The 25,014-nt window shown below is 41.9% G+C and overlaps 1 protein-coding gene across 1 annotated transcript in view; it reads left to right on the forward strand.

The window, feature by feature from the left end:
* Positions 1 to 6,510: 6,510 nt before the first annotated feature.
* Positions 6,511 to 25,014, forward strand: part of LOC148865092 (tryptophan synthase beta chain 1) — a 37,942-nt gene continuing 19,438 nt past the window's right edge. Inside the window, exons 1-4 of the mRNA XM_088975154.1 lie at positions 6,511 to 7,041; positions 14,637 to 14,993; positions 20,603 to 21,045; positions 21,159 to 21,253. Of these exons, the coding sequence (XP_088831280.1) occupies positions 6,721 to 7,041; positions 14,637 to 14,993; positions 20,603 to 21,045; positions 21,159 to 21,253 (1,216 nt within the window). The 5' untranslated portion in view covers positions 6,511 to 6,720. The remainder of the gene's footprint in view (positions 7,042 to 14,636; positions 14,994 to 20,602; positions 21,046 to 21,158; positions 21,254 to 25,014) is intronic.

Raw genomic sequence — 25,014 nt, forward strand, 5'->3', positions numbered from 1 at the left:
CCAAGTCACTTCGAGCACCTCGGGTTAGTCAGCTAAGATTGGGGTCTCGAGCAGTTCGCATGCACCGACCTACCTAAGTACCACATAGCCCTCTTCTAGAAGCTAGCTAGTTGTCTCCGATCTCTTCGGGACCATGCCACATGTTAACAGGACCTTATCCTTATCCCGCCTAGATTGGAAGGACTCAAATAAAGCTTATCAGCTTACACGGAGTCCATCTGCGGGTGCAGAATGGACTCTGAGTTACGCGGGCTGGTGATCTCGGACACGTTTCGTGAGGCCTACGGCAGTTTGCCTATATAAGGGCATCACCTACAACCTCACAAGGTATGCACGATTTAGCTCTCGTATTCTCATACTTACAAGCAATCTAGCTCTCTACAAAAACTCTTCGCTGACTTGAGCATCGGAGTGCCCACACCGAGTAAAGTACCCCAGGACCTCTGATACTACTTTCTTGCAGTTCGACAAGCCACATAGTAGACCAACGTCCGGGCTACCTTCCAGTAGGGAGTGACCAGATCGCGCATCATCAATTGGCGCTGTCTATGGGAACCAACAACAAAAAGCCTAGTTCCCACCATCCCTTCTTAATTTACTGATCCAATGGCTTCTATAAGCAACAACCAACTTGCCAACGTCAACAACAACAACAACATGCAAGTCGCTGGGGGGCAAGAGCAGCCTGTCGTCCAACCTGAAGTGCCCTCAATGACCATTGGGCAGCTTACAGATCCCAAACCTTGACCTAGCAGTACAATTCACTGTAGTGGTGAACGGCGTCCGCCACCCCGACTTACGCTGGCAGATTGAGTCGAACCCTCCAGCCTCTATGGAGGTGTTCCTCACTTAAGCAGATAAGTTCACAAAGGCGATGGAGGTGTTGGGATCCCGGTTAGAGCTACAACTGTCCGAGAAGAGAAAACGACCAGAGGAAGAAGTGGGGAGCAATAAGCAGTAGCGAAGAAGTAAGTCGCTAAAGAGAAGTTGATCACCCTGCGACAGGTGAAGCAGGTTGCCAAGGAAGAGCAGATCACCCCATTGGAGTTCCAGATCAGGTTGACAATCTAAAACCCCGCCAGTCCAGAATCAGAATTACATCACCCTAAATGCAAACAGGGGTGAAATATTGATGCAAATAAAAACAACTGAGTACGTGTGATGGCCGCCCAAGATGAGAGGCGACCTTGCCAATCGTAACCCGAACAGTATTGTCACTTCCATTCGTGACTTCGGCCACGACACGAAGAGTTGTCGGATCCTAAAGGATGAGATCAAGCAGTTGATCCGTCGCGATTACCTCATGCAGTTTGTCAAGCGCAACGAGAGAGATGCCCGACCTACCAACCACTCCAGGGAAGCACCAGAATCGAGCAGGCAACAAGATCGTGACCAGGCACCTCGGGATCCACCACCACTGGAGTGGCCAATACATAGAGTGATCAACATGATCACAGGAGGCTCTATTGTAGTAGGGTGCAACACGACAGCAAGGAAGAATTCAGTTTTGGAGTTGGAGCAGGAGGATGAGAACCCGTTGAAGCACCCTCGAGTGAAGGAAGTCATCTACTTCACCGAGGATGACGCTCGCGGGGTTCAGTATCCACATGATGATGCCCTCGTTGTCAAAATGATCATTAATGACTTTAAGGTAAAGCGGATTTTGGTTGACTCAGGGAGCTCGGCAAACATCCTATTCTTGGAAGCTTTTGAGAAGATGCAGCTTGAGCGGAAGGACTTGCAGCCAGCAGATGTACCTCTCGTCGGCTTCAGCGGAGACGTGGTGAAGCCTTTAGGCAGAATCAAGGTGCTAGTCACAGCAAGGTCAGAGCACACTTTGGTGGTAGCCACCTCATCCCCTTACACTGCAATTTTAGGTCGGTCCATCTTGCATGCACTTCGTACGATGGTGTCGACCTATTACCTCTCAATGAAATTTTCTGATGAGGTATGGAGTAGGGTCATACGGGGCAACTAGTTGGAGTCATGGAAGTGCTACGTTGCGGCATTGAAGGGCAAGCCAAAGCTGGTAGATGACGTCGAGCTGGAGTCGCCCCCAAGTACACAAACGAGCGAGCCCAACCCATGAGAATACAATCCTGGTCATGGTCTTTGATACTAAACCTGTGAAGATTATCCAGAGTGGGGCTCACCTAAAAGAATTAGTTCGGTCTACATTGGTAAGTTTTTTACTTGATAATTTAGATGTTTTTGCATTATCGGTAGTAGAAATGCCCGACATAGACCCAATTGTGATAATTCACAAATTGAATGTGGACCCTTTAGTTAGGCCATTCAGGCAGAGAAAAAGGAACCTTACCTTAGAGAGGTGGAGGGTAGTAGATGAGGAGGTCAGAAAGCTCCTTGCAGCAGCTTTCGTTAGAGAGGTCTAGTACCCGAGAGCCAACCCTGTACTTGTCAATAAAGCCAACGGTAAGTGGCGCATGTGCGTCAAATACACTGACCTTAACAGAGCCTGCCCAAAGGATAGTTTTCTACTCCCTAGAATAGACCACTTGGTAGATGCAACGTTGGAGCACGAGTTGTTGAGCTTCATGGATGCTTACTCCAACTACAATCAAATCCGGATGGAGACGACTAGGAAAAGACAACATTTGTAACTGAATTAGGAAAGTTATGCCCTCTGGACTAAAAAACGTTGGAGCAACTTTCCAACGCCTTGTAAATAAAGTTTTTGCACCTTTGATTGGAAATAAAATAGTGTGTTATGTTGATGGCATGGTTGTGAAGACCCTGTTTTCAAACTCTCTTATAGATGATTTAAACGTTGTTTTTCAATTCTTAAGGAAGTATACCATAAAGCTCAACTCGAACAAATGTGTCTTTGGGGTCACGTTGGGCAAATTCCTTGTTTATATAGTGCACCGACATGGCATCGAAGCCAATTTGGAAAAAATCCTAGCAATCCTAGACATGAGATCACCTAGGTCAATAAAAAGAGTACAAAAATTAATAGGCCGAATTTCCACCTTGAACTGGTTTATGTTTAAGTCGATTGGGCGGTGCTTACCCTTTTTTAAGGCTATTAAAAAGAATGAAGACTTCGAGTGGACCTAGGAGTGCTAGCTCGCGTTCGACGAGCTTAAAAGGTACCTAAGTTCACTATCGATGTTAACTCAACCTGAACTAGGAGACGAGCTAAAACTTTACCTCTTCGCGAGTGATGAGGTTGTGAGCTCAGTACTAATAAAGGAATTAGACCAGGTGCAATGACCCGTCTACTATATAAGTAAGGTATTGCATGCAGTTGAGACCAGGTACCCCGACATTGAGAAGTTGGCCTTCGCCTTAGCCTTGACAGCTCGGAAGCTACGTCCTTACTTCCAAGCTCATACCATCATAGTCTTAACTGGTCGACCTTTGAGGCATGTCCTTCAAAAGTCTGAGGTCTCAGGATGGTTGCCAAAGTGGGCAATCGAGCTAAGCAAATACAACATCCCGTTCAAGCCATGCCCAACAATTAAAGTGCAGGTCTTGACAGACTTTATCGTTAAGTGTACATTCAGCACGTTGGCCCCTAGGGTGACTGAGCCTATTAACACGTCGAAGGTGTCAACCAGCTTGGCACCCGTCCTGGCTAGGGAAGTCCTGACCTGGGATGAGGAGCCCTAGATTCTCCATGTCAATGGCTCATTTAACCAGCGAGGAAGTGGAGTTGGGTTGATATTTTACGGGCCTAGCGAGGTGATGCTGGAGTACGCTCTCCGGTTTGCGTTTGAGGCATCGAATAACGAAGCAGAGTACAAGGCATTAATAGCCAGGATGACTTTGGCGAGGGAGGTTGACGCAAAGCACATCGTGGCATGTAGTGATTCTCAACTGGTTGTGAACCAGGTGAATGGGCGGTACGAGGTTCGGGAGCCTGCCATGTTGGCCTATTTGGCAAAGGTGAGAGAGCTCCTGCCCGGCTTCCACTCTTGGTTCATCTAGCAAATACTGAGGACAGAGAATGCAAAGGCCGATGCACTTTCGAAGCTAGCCAGTGTAAACGACGTCACAAAGAGGACGGTCTACATCGAAGACCTGCTGCAACCTAGCATTAAGAGGGCAACAAAAGAGGTTGTTCCTATGTTGACAACAAAACCGAGCTGTATGGATCCACTCATTGATTATCTGCTCCACAAGACCCTACCAGTAGACCGCAATGCAACTCGAAGGGTAGAGCGTTAGTCATCTCTCTATGTCCTTATTGGCGAGCAGTTGTATATGAGATCCTTCATGCTCCTTTACCTGTGTTACTTGCGATCTTTAGAGGCAAGGTAGGTGCTACATGAGATCCATGAAGGTCTTTGTAGGGGACACTTGCAGGGTAGGGCGCTCGCCCAAAAGGCGCTAAGGCAAGGCTATTACTGGCCTACAATACAGGCGGATGCACACGAGTTCATCCAAAAGTGTGATAACTGCTAGAGGCACACCAACATACTTCACTAGCCCACTGCCGACCTCAAGTACTTGACCAGCCCGTGGCCTTTCGCACAGTGGGGAATAGACATCCTTGGTCCGTTCCCATCGACGACGGGGCAGAGAAGGTTCTTGGTTGTGGCGGTTGATTACTTTACGAAGTGGGTGGAGGTTGAGCAATTAGTGACAATCAAAACTCAAAATGTACATAACTTTTTCTAGGAAAGCATAGTGTTCAAATTCGGACTCCCGAAGGTGCTGATACGCAGTTTGAAGACATAAAGTTCTAGAACTGGTGTGCCGAGATGGGGATCCAACAAAACTTTACTTCGGTAGCACATCCATAGGCAAACAGATAGGCCGAGGTGACGAACAGGGCAATCCTCCGTGGATTCAAAGCTCGACTTTCCTGAGCTAAGGGTTTGTGTGTAGACGAGCTGCCCAGTGTCATTTGGGCCTACCGGACTACAATCAAAACTGTGACTGGAGAGACCTCATTCAACTTAACGTATGGTATAGAAGAGGTCGTCATCCCTACTGAGATCAAAGTACCAACCTTGCTGTTAGAGGTGTACAACGAGGAGGCCAATGACGGTGAGTTACGAACCAACCTCGACCTAGTGGAAGAAGTGTCCGACCTGGCCTATATCCAGACTACGACCTACCAGTAGCGAGTAGCTCGGTACTATAATTCCCAAATCAAGAGATGCCACTTCCAAGTTGGAGATCTTGTACTTTGGAAGGTTATGATGCCTAAGCCAGGTGTAGGTAAGCTGGGCCCGAATTGGGAAGGTCCCTATAGAGTACGATAGTGATTGGTGAAGGGACATACGAGCTTGAGATGTTGGAAGGGAGGCAGGTACCCCGTGCTTGGAACGCCAACAACCTAAGAAAGTACTATTTATGAGCTTGGGAGTCAAGCATCCACGACCTCAACTAGATAATTAAAAGTTTTCACTAAGTATGGAAGACCATCTGCTTCGGCGACCTAGTCAAGCCGCCATGCGTAGAGCGCATATCGGCCAAATCACACTTCAAAGGGGACTCCAAGTCACTTTAAGCCTAAAGGCCCCCGATTCGAGTTCTCCTTTTATGATGCCTAGTTGGCACACAAGAAGTTTGGGTTATATCCCATACCATGCTTAGTTGCCCCGGCACACAACTACCTCAGGTTTATCCCTTACTATGTCTAGTCACTTTGGAGCTAGGCACCTTGAGTAAACCTTTACTTAGAATTATTTTTGAAGTTTCAGGTTTTAGAGTGTATTGAGAATAGATGAACGCAAGATGTGCAAAAAGTAAACTTTCATTCATTACTAAATCGGTAGAGTTACATCGGTATTGTTAAAAAAAGGGTGAAAAGGAAGACTAAAATTCTCTAGATTGAGCTCAGAGGCTCGACACAATACACATATTTACAAGGGAGGTCCAAGAAAAGAGGCAAAATTTTTAGACAACTCGGGGCTCCTCGCCTCCATCACTAGTAGCAGTAGTAGCAATACCCTCCTCAGCGGCATCCTCTCTGCCCATCTCCTCGTCGACATCCTCCTTCATGGCAACCTCGCCAATCCCATCTTCTTCCTCCTCCTTGGAGTCTGAGTGTTCTTCATCAACCTTGTGGTCATCTCCTTGGTGCAATCAGAGGATGTGATGGGTCCCAGGTTGAGCTCTAGGTATACTAACTCACAAACATTCAAGAGAGCTTAAAACCTTTGCGAAAAGGCGCAGTGCCGAGGTCACGCCTCTCTTGACCAAATACGAGGTTGAGCTCGGGTACACAGGGTTACTCAACGTGTCATAATTGAATCGGGAGGGTACATAATTCACACCAACTTCACAATTACAGCACATGCACATCCCACTTAACATCTAACGGTAACATTTCCCCATAACAATTGGAGATGATCCCGATGTGCGGCTGGGATATACCTCATGAGGTTGGTATGATATGAGGAGCGGATCGGGGCTCGCAAGTCGCAATCATTCGTTCGTGTCATCAGATCGTAGGAGAGTTCAGATATGCTGCGTAACCCAAACTGGACCGACAAGGCGACAAGGCATTTCAGCAGCACATCAGGAACATCTCACCATCAATGAAACAAGATACAAGTAGAGGATGGATGGACTATGGAGTTTGCGCAGCGTCTTACTCTTGGGTAGCAGGCTTACTCGTACTTTCATCAATCCGCGCCTTCCTATTGTTCTCTGAAAATCCGCGAGGTTTCAGAACTCAGAAGAATCGCCACCGCCGCCGCCGAGGTTGGTCTGTAAGAAGAAACTGGTGTCACTGAGTGTCTCATGGCCATCTCCTCCACAAGCCTGGCATCTCTCTGCAAGCCTTACATTGCTTCATTTAATCCCATCGGGGTACCCCGCAAATTAGAGGAATCCCACTCGAGTCCTTCCACCTTTAAACGTTCTTCAATCTCCTGTACTCTTACCAGAGATTCGGCTGTTACAATGGTGGAGAAAGACAGCAAATCGACGGTTTTGCAACGACCCGATTCCTTCGGCAGGTTTGGCAAATATGGAGGGAAATACGTCCCTGAAACCCTCATGCATGCTCTCACGGAGCTCGAATTGGCTTTTCACTCGCTTGCTTCAGACGAACAATTCCAGGTTTTTCTTCTTTTTTGTTTTGGCTACTATGGTTGTTCAGTTCGGTGTATTTTTCCCAATAAAGTTTCACTTTTTTCCCTCATTCCATATCGTTTTTGTTTGATAAGTGATTAGCTTTTCTGAAAGAAAAAAGGGGGAAAAAGGCTTTGTGGTGAATATGAGAAGCTTTCCACCGATTCTGCTATATGGTTGTTCTAAAGCAATAAGGATTACGGCTAAGCATAAACTGTTGGATTGTCTACTGAATGTGTATCTCAAAACAATTTTAAATGCTTTTTAAGGGTTTTTTATATCTAATTTCTTTGAAACTTTTTTTTTAAAGCAAATAAAGCACCTTCCATTATTGATTAAAGAGTAAACTGTACATGATCCTGGTAGAGCGAGTTATAGTAGATGGATATTCTGCCTTTACAGGCTAGGTATGCTAAAGTATGCGCTGCCTGATTTAAGGTTCTGTTAATATGTACAAAACACATTTTTTCAAAAGTTAACAGAAGACGATTGATGCTTGAGAAGCCTTTCTATCCAGCTTTCCGGTTGCCTTCTGTTGTTCAAAAAATTGACCAGCTGCATGGAGTCGCTATATATTATCATAGTGTTTAACTTCAACTGAGAAGCTGCTTTTAGACTCGAGATCAGGGATCTGATTTCTGCATCATAGCTTTTGATGGCCCAACATGGTTCTCCTCTCGCAATAACTGGACCGCCACTGGAACATTGGAGGATGAATGCTCGTCCTGCAAAGCCTGTGTTGACATCAAAAGAACCATCTAAATATAATACATGCATGTTTCCCGGTTTATGATCAGTTAGACTGTCATTGTTGGTTCTTGGTGGGGGGTGGGGGTGGGGATCAATGATGATGGACAATATTTGGCTACTTGAACAATAACTTCTTGTGGAGTGCTTTTTGTATTTTCATGGATAATTTTGTTCCTCGTTCACCATATTATGTAGAGAGCTGCACGACCTTTGTCAAACAGGTATAAGGCTTCCTGTGATGATGCAAGCCTTCTTAGGCTGTCCCATCAAGTTTTGAGGATCTGATGTAAATTATCACTGTCCTGCACCATTTCTGGGTTAAGCCCGATTTGTAACTGACACCATACCGCCCTGGAGAAGGCACAAGTGAAGAATAGATGCTGTGGTGTTTCTGTGTGTGAGTTACAGAGAGAACACAAAAGTTCATCTCTTTGTATCCAGTGTCTACACTTAACTCGAGTAAGAACACCATCCCATGCTAGTTTCCACAGAAAAACTGCACATCTGTATGGTAATTTAAGTTTCCATAGAATACTCCAGTTGAGGTAAGGTTCAGAGGTAGATGGATTGGAGTTTATTAGCGAATGGTAGGCTGTTCTAACTGTATAACTGCCTGATGTGCTATACTTCCAGATGACTGTATCTTGTCCTGTGTCAACAGTTGGGGTTATTTGGAGGACACGTGAGTGTGCTGAAGGCTCAAAGAACTGGTGTACTAGGGGTTGATTCCAGCTCCCATCTCGGTTGATGAAATGTGAAACTTTTAGTTTCTTGATCTGCGGGTTGGTGGGGTCTCTAGGGGCTGGTATACCACCTGGTAGGGTGGGAATCCTGGGGTCTACAAAGGCAAAGGTATCTGTTCCACTATGTATTTGCCAATAGAAAATTTGGCCTGAGTTCTTAGAGGATTTTATGTGCTTGTTTCCACCAGTAAGATGAATTTTTACTTGGCTTGGTTTCAAAAAGGCTTTTATTTGGAAAGTATTTCTGTTTTATCATTCTGCTCCAAAGCAAATTCGGATTTGCTACCAACCTCCAAGCTTGTTTACCAAATAGTGCCTAATTCATCACACTACTTTGTCTGAATCCTAGGCCACCTCTCGATTTTTTCTGACATATCTTACTCCACTTTATGGTGTGGTTGGCCCCACTCTCATTCCCTTGCCACCAGAAATCCCTCATGTTTTTATCCAGTTTGGAGTGTATTCCTTATGGTAAAATGGTTGTTTGCATGGAATAGACTGGGATGGCTTGCAACACAGATTTGACTAAGGTGGTGCACCCTGCTTGTGATAGCAGTTTTGAACTCCACGAAGAGATCCTTGCCACTATTCTGTCCTGTATATGTTGATGTGTGGCTATTCTATCATCCCTGACCCCTACTTGTGCACCTAGATACTTGGTCCTATGCAGTGGCTTGTGAATGTTGAGCACCTGTGAGAGGATTTTTTGATGATGCCTAGGCATATTCCGGCTATACATAATTGATGATTTCTCATAATTTATTTTCTGCCCTGATAATTGTTCAAACAGATTGTAGATGCTTTGCAATGATCTCACTTACCCTATGTCAGCTTTACAGAAGACAATACAGTCATCTACAAATAGGAGATATGCGATGGAGATGCCATTTCTGCAAATCTTTGCACCCTCAATCAAACCCTCTTGTTTTGCTGCAGCTAACAATTGGGTGAGTACCTCCGTTCCTATAATAAATAGGTATGGAAATAATGGATCGCCTTGCCGAAGGCCTCTCTCCAGTTTAAAGTGTCCATGACAAGAGCCACTCACCTTGACTGAGAAGGTAGGCATTGAAATCATTGATGTATGAGGTTCACCCATTTTGTCGGGAAGCTCATTTGTCCTAATGTTTCTTTCAGGAAGCTCCATCCAATATGGTCAAAAGCCTTCAACATATCTAGCTTGAGAGCAATTAGTCCCTTCCCTTTCTTTTGTCTTCTTATGTAGTGTAGGATTTCTTTTGTTATTAGGATATTGTCTGCAATTTGCCTGTCTTTTAGAAATCCCAACTGGAGAGGGGAGATAACTTCTCCTAGGATTGGCTGCAGTCTCATCACCATCCATTTTGAAACAATTTTGTATAGGACATTGCATGAACTTATTGGTCGGTAGTGGGTGTCTCCATGGGGTTCTGATTTTTGGGGACAAAGACCAAAATGGTGTTATTCGTTTCTTTGGGAAGGTATTCAGTCTGATAAAGTGAAGGATCATTTGGTATATATCATTCCCTAGTATATCCCAATATTTTTGGTAGAATAAAGCTGTGAACCCATCCGGCCCCGGGGCTTTATGTGGATGGACTGCTTGGGTGACCACCTCTAAAGTGGGTGGGAGCAGCAATTGTTGTCTTTTCTGTTCTGAGATTTGGGGAAGATTTAATTGAGAGAGTATTTTTGTGTTTACATTTTCTGAGATTTCCACCTATCTCCTTTATTTTGTTGATGAAGAGCTCGACAATTTTTGTCTTGTTCGATGTCCATTCCCCTGTAGGTGTTAATCCATAATCCATTACTTCTAATTCCTTTTTGTCTGGCCATGCTGTGAAAAAATTTTGTGTTCTTGTCTCCTTCGCTTAACCAGAGTTCCCTTGATTTCAAGCTCCATAGCTCTTCTTCCTTTTGTAACCAGTAATAGTGCTGTTCTTGGAGAGATCTCAGGAGTTGAGGTTCTTTGTTTTGTAGGTGGTGAGAGGAGATTTCTGTTGAGAACTTTTGAAGGTGGTTTTGGATTTTTCCAAAAGTGGTACAATTCCACTCCAGCAGAGTGTTTTTTTTTTTGCATTGCTTTAACTTACTGGTTATGCGAAAATGAGGTGATCCTCTTATTTGTTGTTCCCAAGTGGTGGCTATTATAGTTTTACAGCCTTCATGTTCTGACCAGAAGGGGAGAAAGTGAAAATGGGATGGCCTAGTAGGTATATTAGGGGGTTCACTCATAAGCTTTATTGGGGCGTGGTTAGAGGCTAAAATGGTAAGGTGTTGGATTATAGAATTCGGGTACAGATCCAACCAGGTGGGGGTTGCAAAAGCCCTGTCCAATCTCTCTTGTACTTTTTTGGGACCATGTTGGCCATTTGTCCATGTAAAAGGGGGTCCCAAGTAGTCAATGCTGATCAGTCCAAAGTTCTGGGTGAATTGCAGCAATTACTTTGAGGGTTTGGGGGATATGTTTTTGTAATTCTTTTTTTTTTTATCAGTAACACAAAATTGATTCATTAGATTAAAAAAGAGGTACAACAAAGATTTGTGGGCACAAAAACAAAGCCCACCCAGAAACTATTCACTATTTACAGAATTGCCCAGAACATAGAGTGTCTTTGAGTTCCTTGCTTTGCCAGGCCATCAGCCAAATTGTTTGCAGACCTCCTAATCCATCTTATTTGGATCATCAGATCTTTAGAAATCTGCTTGAATCTCCTGAATTCATTCCTTAACTTCCATATGATTCCTTCCCCTTTTTTCAACCAGCCCACAACTACTTTTAAATCACCTTCAACAATCAGCTTAGTAATCCCCATTTCTTTAGCTTTCTCTACTCCATAGACTGCTGCCAATAATTCTGATCTCACCACATCTCCGTGCTGAATAGGATCTGAGTACAAAGCTAGAATGTTTCCATTTTCTTCCCTAATTACCCCACCAATACCAGATGGTCTAGGATTGCCCATACAACTACCATCAAAGTTTAATTTCTCCACCCAACACATGGAGGAGACCAGGCCTCATGAACAATCTGTCTTCTAGACGAAGAGTCTGCAATTATTCCTCACGATTTGCAGAAATCTTCAACCTTAAAGTCAGCAAAGAGCTTTAAAGTGCTCACCCAATGTGCTACTCTGAGAGTAATCATCTCAATCACAGCTTCTTTACTTCTTTCCCTGTCTTCAAAGATTCTTAGATTCCTTTCCTCCCAAATTGTCCAGATCACTGCTGCTCTAGTGCATCTCCACATAATTCTTTTTAGGGCATCTGAAATATGTTTCTGTAATTCTTTTGGTCATGGATTGAGAGCAGATCATTAACGTCTCCAACAAGCAGCCAGGGTAGATGGACAGGTATTGAGATTTGTGTCAATTTATGTAAGACTCCCCTCCTTGGGTGTTTTTGTGGATGTCCATAAAAAGTACCAAGAGCCAGGGACTTTTATTGGGGAAATTGTTAATTTGTAATATGATGAAATTACGATGGACTTGGTGAATGTTTGTGTTTAGATAACTTGACCAGCAGCACAATAACCCCCCTGACTGACCTTGTACTTCTTGTAGTGTAAATGGTGGTATTTGAGAGATTTTGCAAGGCTGGAAGATTTTGACGCTGACATCCTGGTTTCGCACAAGAAGAGGATATCTGGGGTTGACTGCCTAACTAAGTTCTGCAGGTGTCTGACTTTGGTTGGGCTGTTTGCTCCCCTAATGTTCCACGATAGGATGTTCATGTTTGTGCACAGTGCTGAATTGCCACGAGTAAAAAGCAGAGATTGTATGCTATAAATGACAATAACACATCTTACCAAAAAAAATAACAATAACACATTGAGATGGAGGTACCTGTTGTGAGAGAAAGTGTGGATTGATGTCTTCCAAATTCCAGATCAAATCTGTAGTGGGTTGGTCGCCAAGTATCAGACTCCTATTGCTTCTATTTGCCTTATGAGGATTTCCTCCATTGACTGTCAGATCTGGTATCCAAGCCGGTTTCCACATTGATGGTAATGATTGCTCTGTAGTGTTAAGGTTCGGAAGGTTATTTAAGCTCCGTGTGTGCGGTGTAAATAACTGTTCGATGAAGGGTTGGGTTGGCGGTTCTGCTGGATGCTCTCTGGGCTCGGGGAAATAATAGATAAGGTCCCCATGTTGAGTGATGATGGTATTTTTGGAGGTTGCATCCAGGAGGCTCATGAAGGGGCATCTCCTTTTCTTTTTTGTCCGTACGAAGATCTATGGCCCTGATACCTCCTTTTTTTTGTTATTATGTATAAAGCCCAGATTTTCCCATCAATGTCAGATATGCACAACCACTTGGGTTCAGGAATTGTTGCATGCCAGCCATTTTGCAATTGAGAGCTTTGTTTATGAATTCCACGTTGCATTTGCATGCTGTCCGTTACATTTGCATGGACACCATGTTCTTCTTGTACCGCCTGCCTGATTCCCACCTGCATGGCCACGTGTTCACCCTGGGTTGGTTCGACTGGTTGCTGCACTTGCTGCTCTTGTGGTTCGCCGGAGTTTCCTACCGGTTTGAAACAATATCCCCCGCTGGCTGCTTGATCAAGGCAATGACGCTTATGTCCATTCGTGCCATGCTCTGAGTCTTCATTGGATCTGTGCTCTCCATCCCTGATTTTGCAAGCTTCTGGCTCTGATGAAGCGTAGGAGAAAGTTGGTATGACCAAAGGTTTTTCCGGCCGGTGATCTGCTTTCATCCAGTCACCCGGGTAGCTTATGGGTCTGTTTTCAAGACGCTGTTTGTGGTCTTGAATTGAAGGGTCTAGCCTTTTACAGTTTGACCAGATGTGACGGTGTGACCTACAAGGCCACAATTTGCACAAAAGCGTGGAAGCTGTTAGTAACAGTAACGAAGCCATATGGGCTTCCCCTGATAAAAAATGAACCTTCCTGTGTACAGAGGTTGTTGTAGATTTATAACTATTTTCTTTCTTACATGCAGGCCTCTGGTGAGGTGGCCTGTTTTCACCTTTTCCTGCTTCGGAACTACCTGACTTGCATGGGAAGCCAGAAAGCATATTATTTTGTCTTCAACCATACCTTTTGGAATCATGTGAATTTGCAGCCATACCTGTTGAGTCCAGACCTGCTCTACCATGCCAGTGTATGAGTCTTTCCATTCTTCCAAGAGGATCCAGTTGTTTCGTAAGAACCATGGAACCGCCATTCAAAGTGTTGTTTCTGTCGTTTTCGTCCTCGAAAATGAACTCTATGTGTCCTCCATCAAAGAGGATCCAGCCATACCTGTTGTTTCTGTCGTTTGCTGTGACTGCAGCAGATACCACCCATAAAGTTCGAACATGGTTTTCGAGGGTGTCCTTGCTTACCTGTTGCCTGGGGAAGATCCTTCCTTTTAATGTCAGATTTGTAACATGCACCGCTTCCTCTACCGGGTCAAAGGAGGGAAATTCTTGGTCAGCTACTACTGTAACTGTATGTGTAAAATGACTTTCTAGGTCTTTGCTGGCTGGTGGTTGTGTGTCAGCCACGATACTTATTTGCCTTTACTGAGCTTGGGGTCCATGTGGGGTAGTCACGGACAGAACAGTGAAGCTGTGATAAGTGAGAGGTGTGGAGGGGAAAAGGTATAAATGTGAGTAAAACTGGTGAGTGAAAAGTGTGGAGGGAAAAGGTATAAAGGCAAGTAAAAGCTGGGGAGCTTGATAACTTGGCAACATGAGAGAACGAGAAGAAACTAGGACTCTAAAAAGTTGCCGAGTGATTCGAACAGTTACCTTGGTAGGTTAAGGTCTAAGAAGAAGGCATACTATCTGAGAAAAAATGATGGAATACAGGCTCATGGCCGTTAGCAGCAGAAAAAAACAAGGGTGGGGGTTTTCCATTTTCCATGCACGTACTTGACACTAACTTCTCTTTGAAACTTTTGCACTTTACTACAGTTTAGTGTGTGACTGTTTTAAATAAGAGACTCTCTAGAGTTAATCTTTTTTATTTGAAAACTTCGTGGAATTCACTTATTTTCTTGTCTTCTCCATGATTTATTTCAATACTTTCTCCTTCCCCCTTTTCTGTTTCTTATTGATTCCTTCTCTGATTAATTTCTGTATTGTTTATCTGATTGTAGAAAGAACTAGACGGGATTTTGAGAGACTATGTAGGGCGGGAAAGCCCACTTTACTTTGCGGAGCGGCTCACGGAGCACTATAAACTTCCGAACGGTGAAGGCCCACTCATATACTTGAAGAGGGAGGATCTCAACCATACTGGGGCTCATAAGATCAACAATGCTGTTGCTCAAGCTTTGCTTGCCAAGCGTTTGGGGAAAAAACGTATCATAGCTGAGACAGGAGCAGGACAGCATGGAGTAGCAACGGCAACTGTATGTGCTAGGTTTGGCTTGCAGTGCATTATCTACATGGGTGCCCAGGATATGGAGAGGCAAGCCCTTAATGTCTTCCGAATGAGGCTTCTTGGGGCTGAGGTTTGTTATTTTTTTCACTCTTTCCTCATTTGATTGTATATCTTTTTATTTTTTCTGCAATGTTTGGCGGTTTATTGGAAAAAGGCATACTTTCCAACTAAAAAGGAACTGAGCGATGATTCTAAATGAAACTACAGATACAGTGAGATGGTACCTTTTAAATTATTTTTGATGAATTCGAGACTGGAGCCATGACAAGTGGGTCATTTGGCATTTCATGATCTTGTTCTGACCATTGAAACTATTTCAGGGGCTACTTTTAGAAAAGGAATCACATCCTACTAACAGTGATATATGTGCTACCAATTTCACTACTATTTGTGGATAGTTCTGTGAAAAGAACTATGCCCTACTTGATTTGCAGACTTCATGTCAAATGATTCTAGTCACATTTATCTTTTAATGTGGTTATTTTTTATGCTTCAGATCTTTTTCTATGGTAAAGGTGGACAATAATACTCTGGCAGCTTTACATCTTTTGTGCCTTAGAATTGCATAGTTAAATGATCTGATTTTTTTGTAAAAATATGTGTATGGATTAAATGACTTCTGAATATTGTATTTGGATTGTAATTCTACTATTCTTTGTACATGTGTTTTTCTTTTCATTTCGTTTGAGATGGTAGCTATAATTTATTACATTTAATGAAAGAGAAAGATGCCTACATGAGAAAATGTACATAAAAGGATCTACATGCAGTCCATCCTCTTCAAAAATTTAAGCAGACATAGAACTGCCACTGTACCCAGAGACAAGTCCTCTCCCCACACTTGATCCTGCCAATCCATCTGCAATCAAATTCAACTCTCCATAGATCCATTGGTTGGAACTTCTAAGGTAGATAGAATTTCCCTAATCTCACTAAGGTCATTGCCATGCCTTCACTTCTTTCAACAAATCCTCATACTCTATTTGATAGCATAAGATGAATTGCCTTCAAAGGTCTGATTAGGGATGCAATCTTAAAACTATTGCATGCTGGTTAGTAGAGAAACCATCTCTGCCTTTGTGGAATCTGCATTCCTTATGGCTGCGTTATCGATGGAGTTCAATATCAATGGTTTATAATCTCTGAATCGTTGTGCTTTGAAAAACGTTATTGTTGATGTAATACTACATCGATTTTATCAATGTAATATTTACGTTGATAATAGATGTAATATTTATATCGATATTCGATGTAGTTTTACATTGATTTACGATGTAAAACTCCACTCTATCCAAACACTGGTAAATCTGAAATGAAAGTGGAGCTTTACATCAATCTTGATTTACACTGCAAACAAATGCCTACAAAAACGAACAGGTGGTGAAGTTTTACATTGATACTGATTGACACCGCAAACAAATGCAACCTATGGGTCCACGAAAGACAGAAAACAGGCTATCTTCCAGGTAAACCCCTTCCAGGAATGAAATGATGGAAAGGCCGGCCTTGGATTATGTAGCAGTCTCATTAAAATGTATCTTCATCTTCTCCTCAGAATGAGTATTCGTTGGGGAATGTTGGGGGGAGGACTGAAGGATCCCCAAAAGATATCTTTCTAGATCCTTGAAGAACACCTTCTGAAATTCTTTGGTTCTTAGTTTCTGCTTTTTTTTTTCCAAAAAAAGTAGGACTAAAATAAAACATATGCAATGCAAATTTGATAATAATAGGGGTGGAAATCAGAGTATGCTTGGGATTGGAGACCAAAAGCTAATTTAATGTGACATCTTCAATTACCTTGGTTTGATAATCCATAACAAGGGAGAAATTGATTAGGATGCTGCTTGTAGAACTAGAGTGGAATTGGTAAAATGGAGGGGTGCATCTCGAGTCTTATGTGATAGGAGAATACCACTTAATTTAAAAGGGAAAATTTATGAGACAGTTGTAGGAGCAGCAATGTTGTATGGATTAAGTGTTGGGCGGTCAAGAGAAAACATGTCAAAAAAATGAATGTGGCAGAAATGTAAATGTTGAGATGAATGAATGTGGCAGAAATGTAAATGTTGAGATGAATGAATGGTAGAACTAGAAAGAGTAGGAGCAGAAATGAATTTACCCGAAGGAACTTAGGAGTAGCTCCAATAGGTGATAAAATGAGGGGAAGAGGACTAAGATTGTTTAGGTACATGCAGAATGACCACCTACAGCACCATTAATAAGAAATGATTTGTTACAAGTTGAAGGGGCTAGTAGAGCTTGGGGCAGACCAGAAAGGACATTAAGTCAAGAATGATTGAAGGGCTCATAATTTAACAATTGATATGGCACTGTACAGAATAGAATAGCAGAACAAGATTCATGTACTTGAGACAAGGTTCAGATGATGATGATTATGATATTCAGTTATATTGGTGATGACATGCTGATTGGTAGGGTAGGAGAAAAGATGGGATGCAGCTAGGTGCTATAGGAGAAAACAATTCCCCCTTGATTATAAGTGTTTTTATTTTTTGGTAAATGAATGAATTTTATTAGGCACCAAAGATAAAGAGTACAAACATCCCAAGGAGAGGCACGAGATGCGACCTCTCTAGAAAAGTTAGATACAACTTTCAAGACTTACTAGAATAAGTTACAAACTAGCCCCAAAAAGACCTTCCCTGGATTTTGCTTGGCCAAGGAATCAGCCACAGTATTTGCCGACTTGCTTACCCATTTAACATCAACTTTCATATTACTGGTTAGCCACTTCACTTTTTTGAGGAGGTCTCTATAGCCCCAAATGGCAATGTCTGGGTTTGACAACCACCTTACTACCACCTGAGAATCTCCTTCAATTAAAAGATGTTCCACCCCAAGCTGGTTGGCAACTTGGATCCCTTGAACCGTAGCTAGTAACTCAGCTCTTGTAGAGTCTCCCACTCCCACTGGTCCTGAGAATAAGGAAATAATGTTGTTGTCCTTATTTCTTAGTACACCCCCTACACCCGAAGGCCCAGGGTTACCTTGGCTGCTCCCATCAAAGTTCAATTTAGTTGTAGAGTTTTCCACTCCCACTGGTCCTGAGAATAAGGAAATAATGTTGTTGTCCTTATTTCTTAGTACACTCCCTACACCCGAAGGCCCAGGGTTACCTTGGTTGCTCCCATCAAAGTTCAATTTAATGGCACCTTCCGGAGGAGGTTCCCACTCTACCACACTTCTATTCTTCCTAGTGAAGGTATTAGCCACTTCCAAAGATCATCGAAGGAGAATTCAGCAAACAGGGCCAATGTTTTTAGCCAATGGATTACTCTAGCTAAGATGCATTCCTTCACTTCAGCAAAACTTCTTTCCTTCTCTAGGAGGGTTCTAACATTACTTTCCTCCCAAAGAGTCCATGATATAGCTGCCTTGATTCATTTTCACATAATTTTACCTCTTCTCAGTGCCACCCAAAAGTAGATGGATTAAACAACATACTTACATTAGACGGTGGGTTCCACCTACATACAAATAAACTGAAGCTCCAACTCCATAAGGCTGCAACAAAGGAGCAAGAAATTAGTAGATGGTAACAGTTCTCATTCTGGGCCTTACACAGGAAGCACCGGTTAGGGGAGAGGCAAAGATTAGGTCTCTTCTTTTGCAGGCTTTCCAAAGTGTTGATTTTCCCATAGAATGCTTCCCAATAAAAAGCAACAATTTTGGGGGGAATAGGTCTTATCCAAACTTCTTTAATAGGGAACACCTGGGGGTTATGGTTGGTAGTGAGGGATTTTAGAAAGGAAGCACAAGTAAAGGTCCCTTTTGGAAGAGGGGTCCAAACTCTTTGATTTGATTTAGTGGGGTCCAAACATACCAACTCAAGTAATTGAAGCAACTCAGAAACACAAATCAATTCATCATCCCTTAATACCCTACTAAAGCCAAAGTCCCAATTTAAAGACAAAGGAAGTACCGAACTAGGGAGAAACTTTGAAATTGGCTCATTTTTGTAAAGGGAGAGAGAGAGAGGGGAAGATCCTTAAGGGGTTAGTTACCCACCCAAACATCCTCCTAGAACCGAGTAGAAATACCAGAGCAAGCTTCATACATGATAAACCCGAGGAAGCGAGGGAGAGTACCATGTATAGCCTTCCAAGGTGTTTTGAGAGTAGCTTGATGAGATATCCTAGAATCCCAACCATTCTCTGAGCAGCCATGAATGCTTAAGTGCTTAACACCACCTCATGACATAATCTCTCCCTCTCCAGAGGCCATCTCCATAGTCACTTCCCTAATAGAGCTTCATTCTTTTGAACTATGTTTCCTATCCCCAAGCCTCCTTTTTCCTTACTTTTATTGACTATCTCCTATCTGATTAGATGATCCTTCTTCACCTCTCCTGGTTCCCACAAGAAATCACTCATTACCTTTTCCTATTTCTTAGCCTCCCTTGGGGGAATTTTAAAGACCGAAAGGAAGTAGGTTGGTAAGTGTTGCCCTAATCAAAGTCACTCTACCCCCTATAGAGATGTAATTCTTTTTCTAGGTCACCAAATATTTCCCAAATTTCTCCACAATAGGGGACTAAAAACTACTCTCTTTAGGATTTGCACCTAAGGGAAGCCCTAAGTAGGTCAAAGGCCAAGAAGAGGTAGCACAACCTAGGCAAGCTGCAATGGACTCTACCTCCACATCCTCCAGATTTATTCCAGCAACACAAATTTATCAAGGTTTATCCTCAAATTGGAAGCATTCTCAAAGGCTCTCATTAGATTCTTAAGATTGTCCACCTTTCTTAAGTCACTCCCCCTACAAAAGATAATAATATCATCAGCAAACTGAAGGTGGGTCACCGGAATGCTTCTCCTTCCTAGTCTCCAACTCCTTATTAGCTCCTACTCATCTGCTTTGGGGATCAATCTACTAAACACACCAGCAACAAGTGTGAAGAGGAAGGGAGAGAGTGGGTCACCTTGTCTTTTTTTTTCCCTAAAATGTTTTAGCTGTATGGTGGTGGTAAGAATCTTTTGTAACTAACTATTCTTGAAAAATTTTTGTACCCCTTACTTTGGTTTGAAATTTCTTTGCATGTGAGTACTATACAAAGACATTTCTTCCTTTATTTGGATTTTGCATCTTTGCCCAGTTTTCTCTATCATTCCATATTTGTTGGACCTTCATGCTCAAGGAAAAGTATCATATAGAAGAATGAAGTTACAAGGGTGTCAGAACTTCAAAGCCAGTTAAACAATTTTTTTGTTAAGTGAATATGGATTATTTTACCTGATCAAATGGACATCATTTTGTCTAATGTGTTTAGATGATCTGTGTTGAGGAGATGAAATTTTCTTGTGTGTATGGTGCTTATATTTGTGCTTTCTGCTACTATTTTTTCCCAAAAGCTAAACCCCAAATTTCTGATGACGCTATTAATTTTTTTCAGTCTTCTTTGTTCTTGAGACCAATGACCATAAGGTTTACCTTATGCTTCATGATTCAATTACCACTTAATTTTTTATATACATCTCACACTTCTAATATGGTCAAGGTGAATCTTTTCTATTTATAGCTTTCTCAAACCTACAAAAACTAAATGATTAGATACTGGATTGTCAGTTATGAGAAAGCTGCATTCATTGTATTGTGGATTAGAGTGTTCCTTGTCCTGCCATATTTCTTATAGAATTGTTTTGCATTGATGTGATGCAGGTGAGGGCTGTCCATTCTGGGACAGCCACACTAAAGGATGCAACATCAGAGGCTATTCGGGATTGGGTGACTAATGTTGAGTCAACTCATTATATTTTGGGTTCTGTTGCTGGGCCACATCCATATCCTATGATGGTGAGAGAGTTCCATGCTGTGATTGGGAAAGAAACAAGAAAACAAGCAATGGAGAAATGGGGTGGAAAACCAGATGTGCTGGTTGCCTGTGTTGGTGGAGGTTCAAATGCGATGGGTCTATTTCATGAATTCGTTGATGATGCTGATGTTAGGTTGATTGGCGTGGAGGCTGCAGGTTTTGGCTTAGATACTGGCAAGCATGCTGCTACTTTGACAAAAGGGGAGGTAGGAGTACTGCATGGGGCTATGAGCTATTTATTGCAAGATGATGATGGGCAAATAGTCGAACCTCATTCTATTAGTGCTGGGTGAGAATAAAGTTTCAAATTTTCCCTTGTTCCTGGTTTGTGGTTGTCTTGTTTGCCATTCTCTGCTTTGTATCTATGTGGTCACTTTTACTCATTTCATGTCTTTTGTATAGGTTGGATTACCCTGGGGTGGGACCAGAGCACAGCTTTTTAAAAGATTTAGGACGTGCTGAATACTATAGCATCACTGATGAGGAAGCTTTGGATGGTACGTGAGCTCCAAATCTGTTTGTTTGTATGTTGTTTGCATAGCATTCTTGCTGTTGAAAGGATAACTTAGATTTTGTTAAAAAAAGAACCAAAAGATAATAATTACACATGAAGCTCTCATTAAGGCACTATGGCCTCCTGCCCCCATCCCCAAAATTGTGCATATGGCCATATATTACATCACTAGGTCATTACAGTTTCCCCAAAATAATATTCTCTTTACTCCTAGTTTAGATAGAGCATCAACCATGCCATTGCTGACCTGCTAACCCATTTATATTCTACAAATTGTGAACTTCGGCTTGTACTGACATATTTGTAGTCTTCTACCAGTTCACTAGGAATAAAAAGTTCTTTTTGTCAATAATTACATCAATAAGTTTGTCAGGAATCAGGAATAGAAAGGGGTTACCAATGTAGGGCACGTGGGAACTCCTCTCTATATAAATCATTGTGGAATAATTTGCTTAAAGTTGTAACTTGTGGTTCAATTAGTCCATCCAGGAACATATCTGAAATCCCAGTCATTGTGTTTATCCACATTGTGCAGATTGTTTTTCCTTTCCTATCAACTCAGTCAAGTAATTGCTTTAAATCTTTCTTCTTTCTTTTTAAATCTTTAGATGCAGATATTGACATATAATTGAGACAACATTTTTTTTTGGAAGATAAAATAAACTTTATTGGACAAAAAGAAGAGTAGAAGAAAGGTTACCAGCGGTCACCTGAGAGAATTATAAAAGAACATATAGTGAAACAACCCTTCACACCCATTCACAACTTCAACCAAGAGACCCCCCTGTGCGAATAAAAGGCAGCAAAAAATATCACTTCCAAGTCCAATTAAAATGACTACAATTTTCTGCCCGAATAATGATCAAATCCCCATCCAATTCCCCAACTTCAACATCAAACTATCACCGACTGTCACCTTAAATACCTTCAAATCAAATATGTTGTCCATTTCCTGCAAACTTTTGACAGGTTCAATCCCAAATGAACCTCCTCTTAATCTTGCAAAAGCTTTTGACACTGAAACAGCTCTGTGCTTCTCCTGATATCTGAAGCGCTTCACTGCATTAATATTCTTTTTAAGCATTTTCTGTTCCTTAGAACCCTCGGCTATCCTTTCTAGTTCCAGAACCACATTTTTCTCAAATATCTGAGCTGCAACCAACTCTCCATCCTCCTCTTTACCTTCTCTTGGAATTCCCACTAGTCTCCACCCAATTTGTGCATCATTAACCTTTGGATTGATACAATTTCCTGCCACCACCAATTTCTTTTTCTCCTGTTCCTTTTCCTCCAACTCCTTGAATGCCTTCCTTGCAAATTCTTCTCCTCCTGGGAAAAATAAATCCAATATTTTGGTCACTTATACCTCCTTGTTTAGTACTGTTTCCAAATCAATAGACTCTCCACTTCATGTGTCCCATCAACATCACATCATCTTCTTCAATATCAACATCACTTTCTTCATTATCATTGAGTGGTTTTGTTCTATAGTTTCCTTTTCTGTTGTAGACCTTCACCAAATCACTTTCTATTGTAGAACTCTCCACTTCACGTGTCCGTCAAAATCACATCATCTTCTTAAGACTCATCTTCTTCAATTCAGCATCACTTTCTTCATTATCATTGAGTGGTTTTGTTCTATAGTTTCCTTTTATGTTTAGACCTTCACCAGTGCCATGTTACTACAAACTTCCCCTCGTCAATACAGCCTTTTCTGGGTTGGTCCCACTCACACTGCTAATTCCTACACCTGCTGTCTTGTCCTCTACCGCAACAGTATTCTGGCTAGCATCCACTTTGATCATCTCCTTCTCCTCTACCGCTGGCTTCCTCTTGTTCCCTCATCTCTCTCTTCTTGACCCACCACCCCTTTATTCCCTTCATTGACCCTGCCCTTTCTTCTTCAGCTTCCTCACACCCCGTTTTCTCCATTGCACTACCCTTACCATTACAAATGCTTACCTGACTACCTATCCATTCGATAAAATCTAGCCCACCTTCCAATAACCTTCTGATCGAATAAATCCTTTTCCACTCTTCCCATCCCTTTCTAGATTTTTTCCCCTCTGAGCTCCATCTTCATATATTCCCTTACCTAATTTAACTCTGTATTTTCTTTCCTTAGAAGAATCTCGGCTAGGAATTATTGAAACCCCTTCTTCCCCACTTTGCTTTCTAGGTTGAAATTCCTTACCCTGTTGATGAAATTGAACCTTCTCACTTCTATAACTCCAGCGGCTGAAGCTTTCCTACCTACCCCTGTACATTTAACCCTGTCAGCGGCATCAATCACCTTCCTCGAACTCCTTTCGACTTCACATCTATCTGTATCAACATTGTTGTCACTGTAGAAGAAATGGGTTAAGAAACACACATAACCATCTCTTGACACCTTGGAACCAACCTTACTAAACATCTTTACTACTTTACCAGAGCTTCCTTTATCATCCCCAACCAGGATTATCTCGTCATTTCCCAAAACCCCACTCTTTGACTCTTTTATTTTTGAAGCCTTTAGGTTGCCCCTATCCGAAGATATTCCCACATTTGTATTAGGCCAATTCAAATCAATTGGCCCAACTTCGCTCTGACGCCCAACACTAAGATGGAGCATTTAGGCCCTAGGCTACCCACTATCAATCAAACTTGTGACACGAGCCGAAGAGGGTTTGGGACCATTTGTTCCCTTTAATTTCAAGTTAGCTCTTCAAAATTTACCAAAATGCCATCCTCTTTCCACAGGTTGCATCTGATTCATCAATGACAAAGATACCACATACAAGAAATGCAATAGATTTCTGGGATATATGCACTGAAGCAGGTAGGGAGAAGAAAGAGCTTGAAGAAATGTGTAGGGATGAAAAATAAAAAAATTAAATAGCAAAATATAAAATCAAAGAACGCATCCTATATTCCTATGGTAAGAACTACAAAATCTATACGCTAAGATAGCATTGCAGAAAGAAAGCCAAACATATGAAGACAACTGAGAATAAGTGAAAAAAAAGGAAACAGAAACATGATTTATAAAACAACAGAGGGGCAGCTGGGTTTTAAAGTTATGGAAAACCTCAAACGATCATTCAGCTCTTAAATCGGTCTCCCAAATGAAAGGAAACTGAAAATAGAAAAGAGAAAGGATTAATAAGAAAATATAGGGTTAAACTATGGTTTAAGCTTATATAAAATTCCAGAACTTCCAACTGTTCATTTGCTAAATTGAGTTCTCAAGCCAAAGAAGAAACAGAGGAGGAAAACATCAGAAGAACAACAAAAATATGGAAAACTTGATTCAGTTTGGTGATAATCAAACTCTGATTAATATCAAAGCATTTTAAGAAATATACAAAATAAGAGAAATCAATAGAACAAACTATACTTATTTGGGCCAATTCATCAAACCAGCTGAAACAAGCTCCAACTCTAGTTTCTCTTGTTTGATTCATAGGAATTACATAGAATTACAAAGAAGAAATTAAAATACAAAAAAAAAAAGAAAATACAAACCCAATTAAAAAAACAAGGAAAAGAAAATCATCAAGTATTATCGAAGCAGGATCAATAAGAAAAGTTCAGAACTTTCCAACAACCACTGGCCAAATAGATATAAAATTACAACCAAACCATAAGAAACTAAAAGAACTCGACTGCAGTAGTTATTCTTCAACTCAATCTAATGATTCGAGGCTCTAAAAGGCTAAACCAATGCCTTTCGTACTAATTGCCTACTCCGATTCCTATTGT

This window comes from Nelumbo lutea, chromosome 3 (assembly GCF_056320005.1).
Source record: "Nelumbo lutea isolate HS-2025 chromosome 3, American lotus-T2T, whole genome shotgun sequence".
NCBI classification, from domain to species: Eukaryota; Viridiplantae; Streptophyta; class Magnoliopsida; order Proteales; family Nelumbonaceae; genus Nelumbo; species Nelumbo lutea.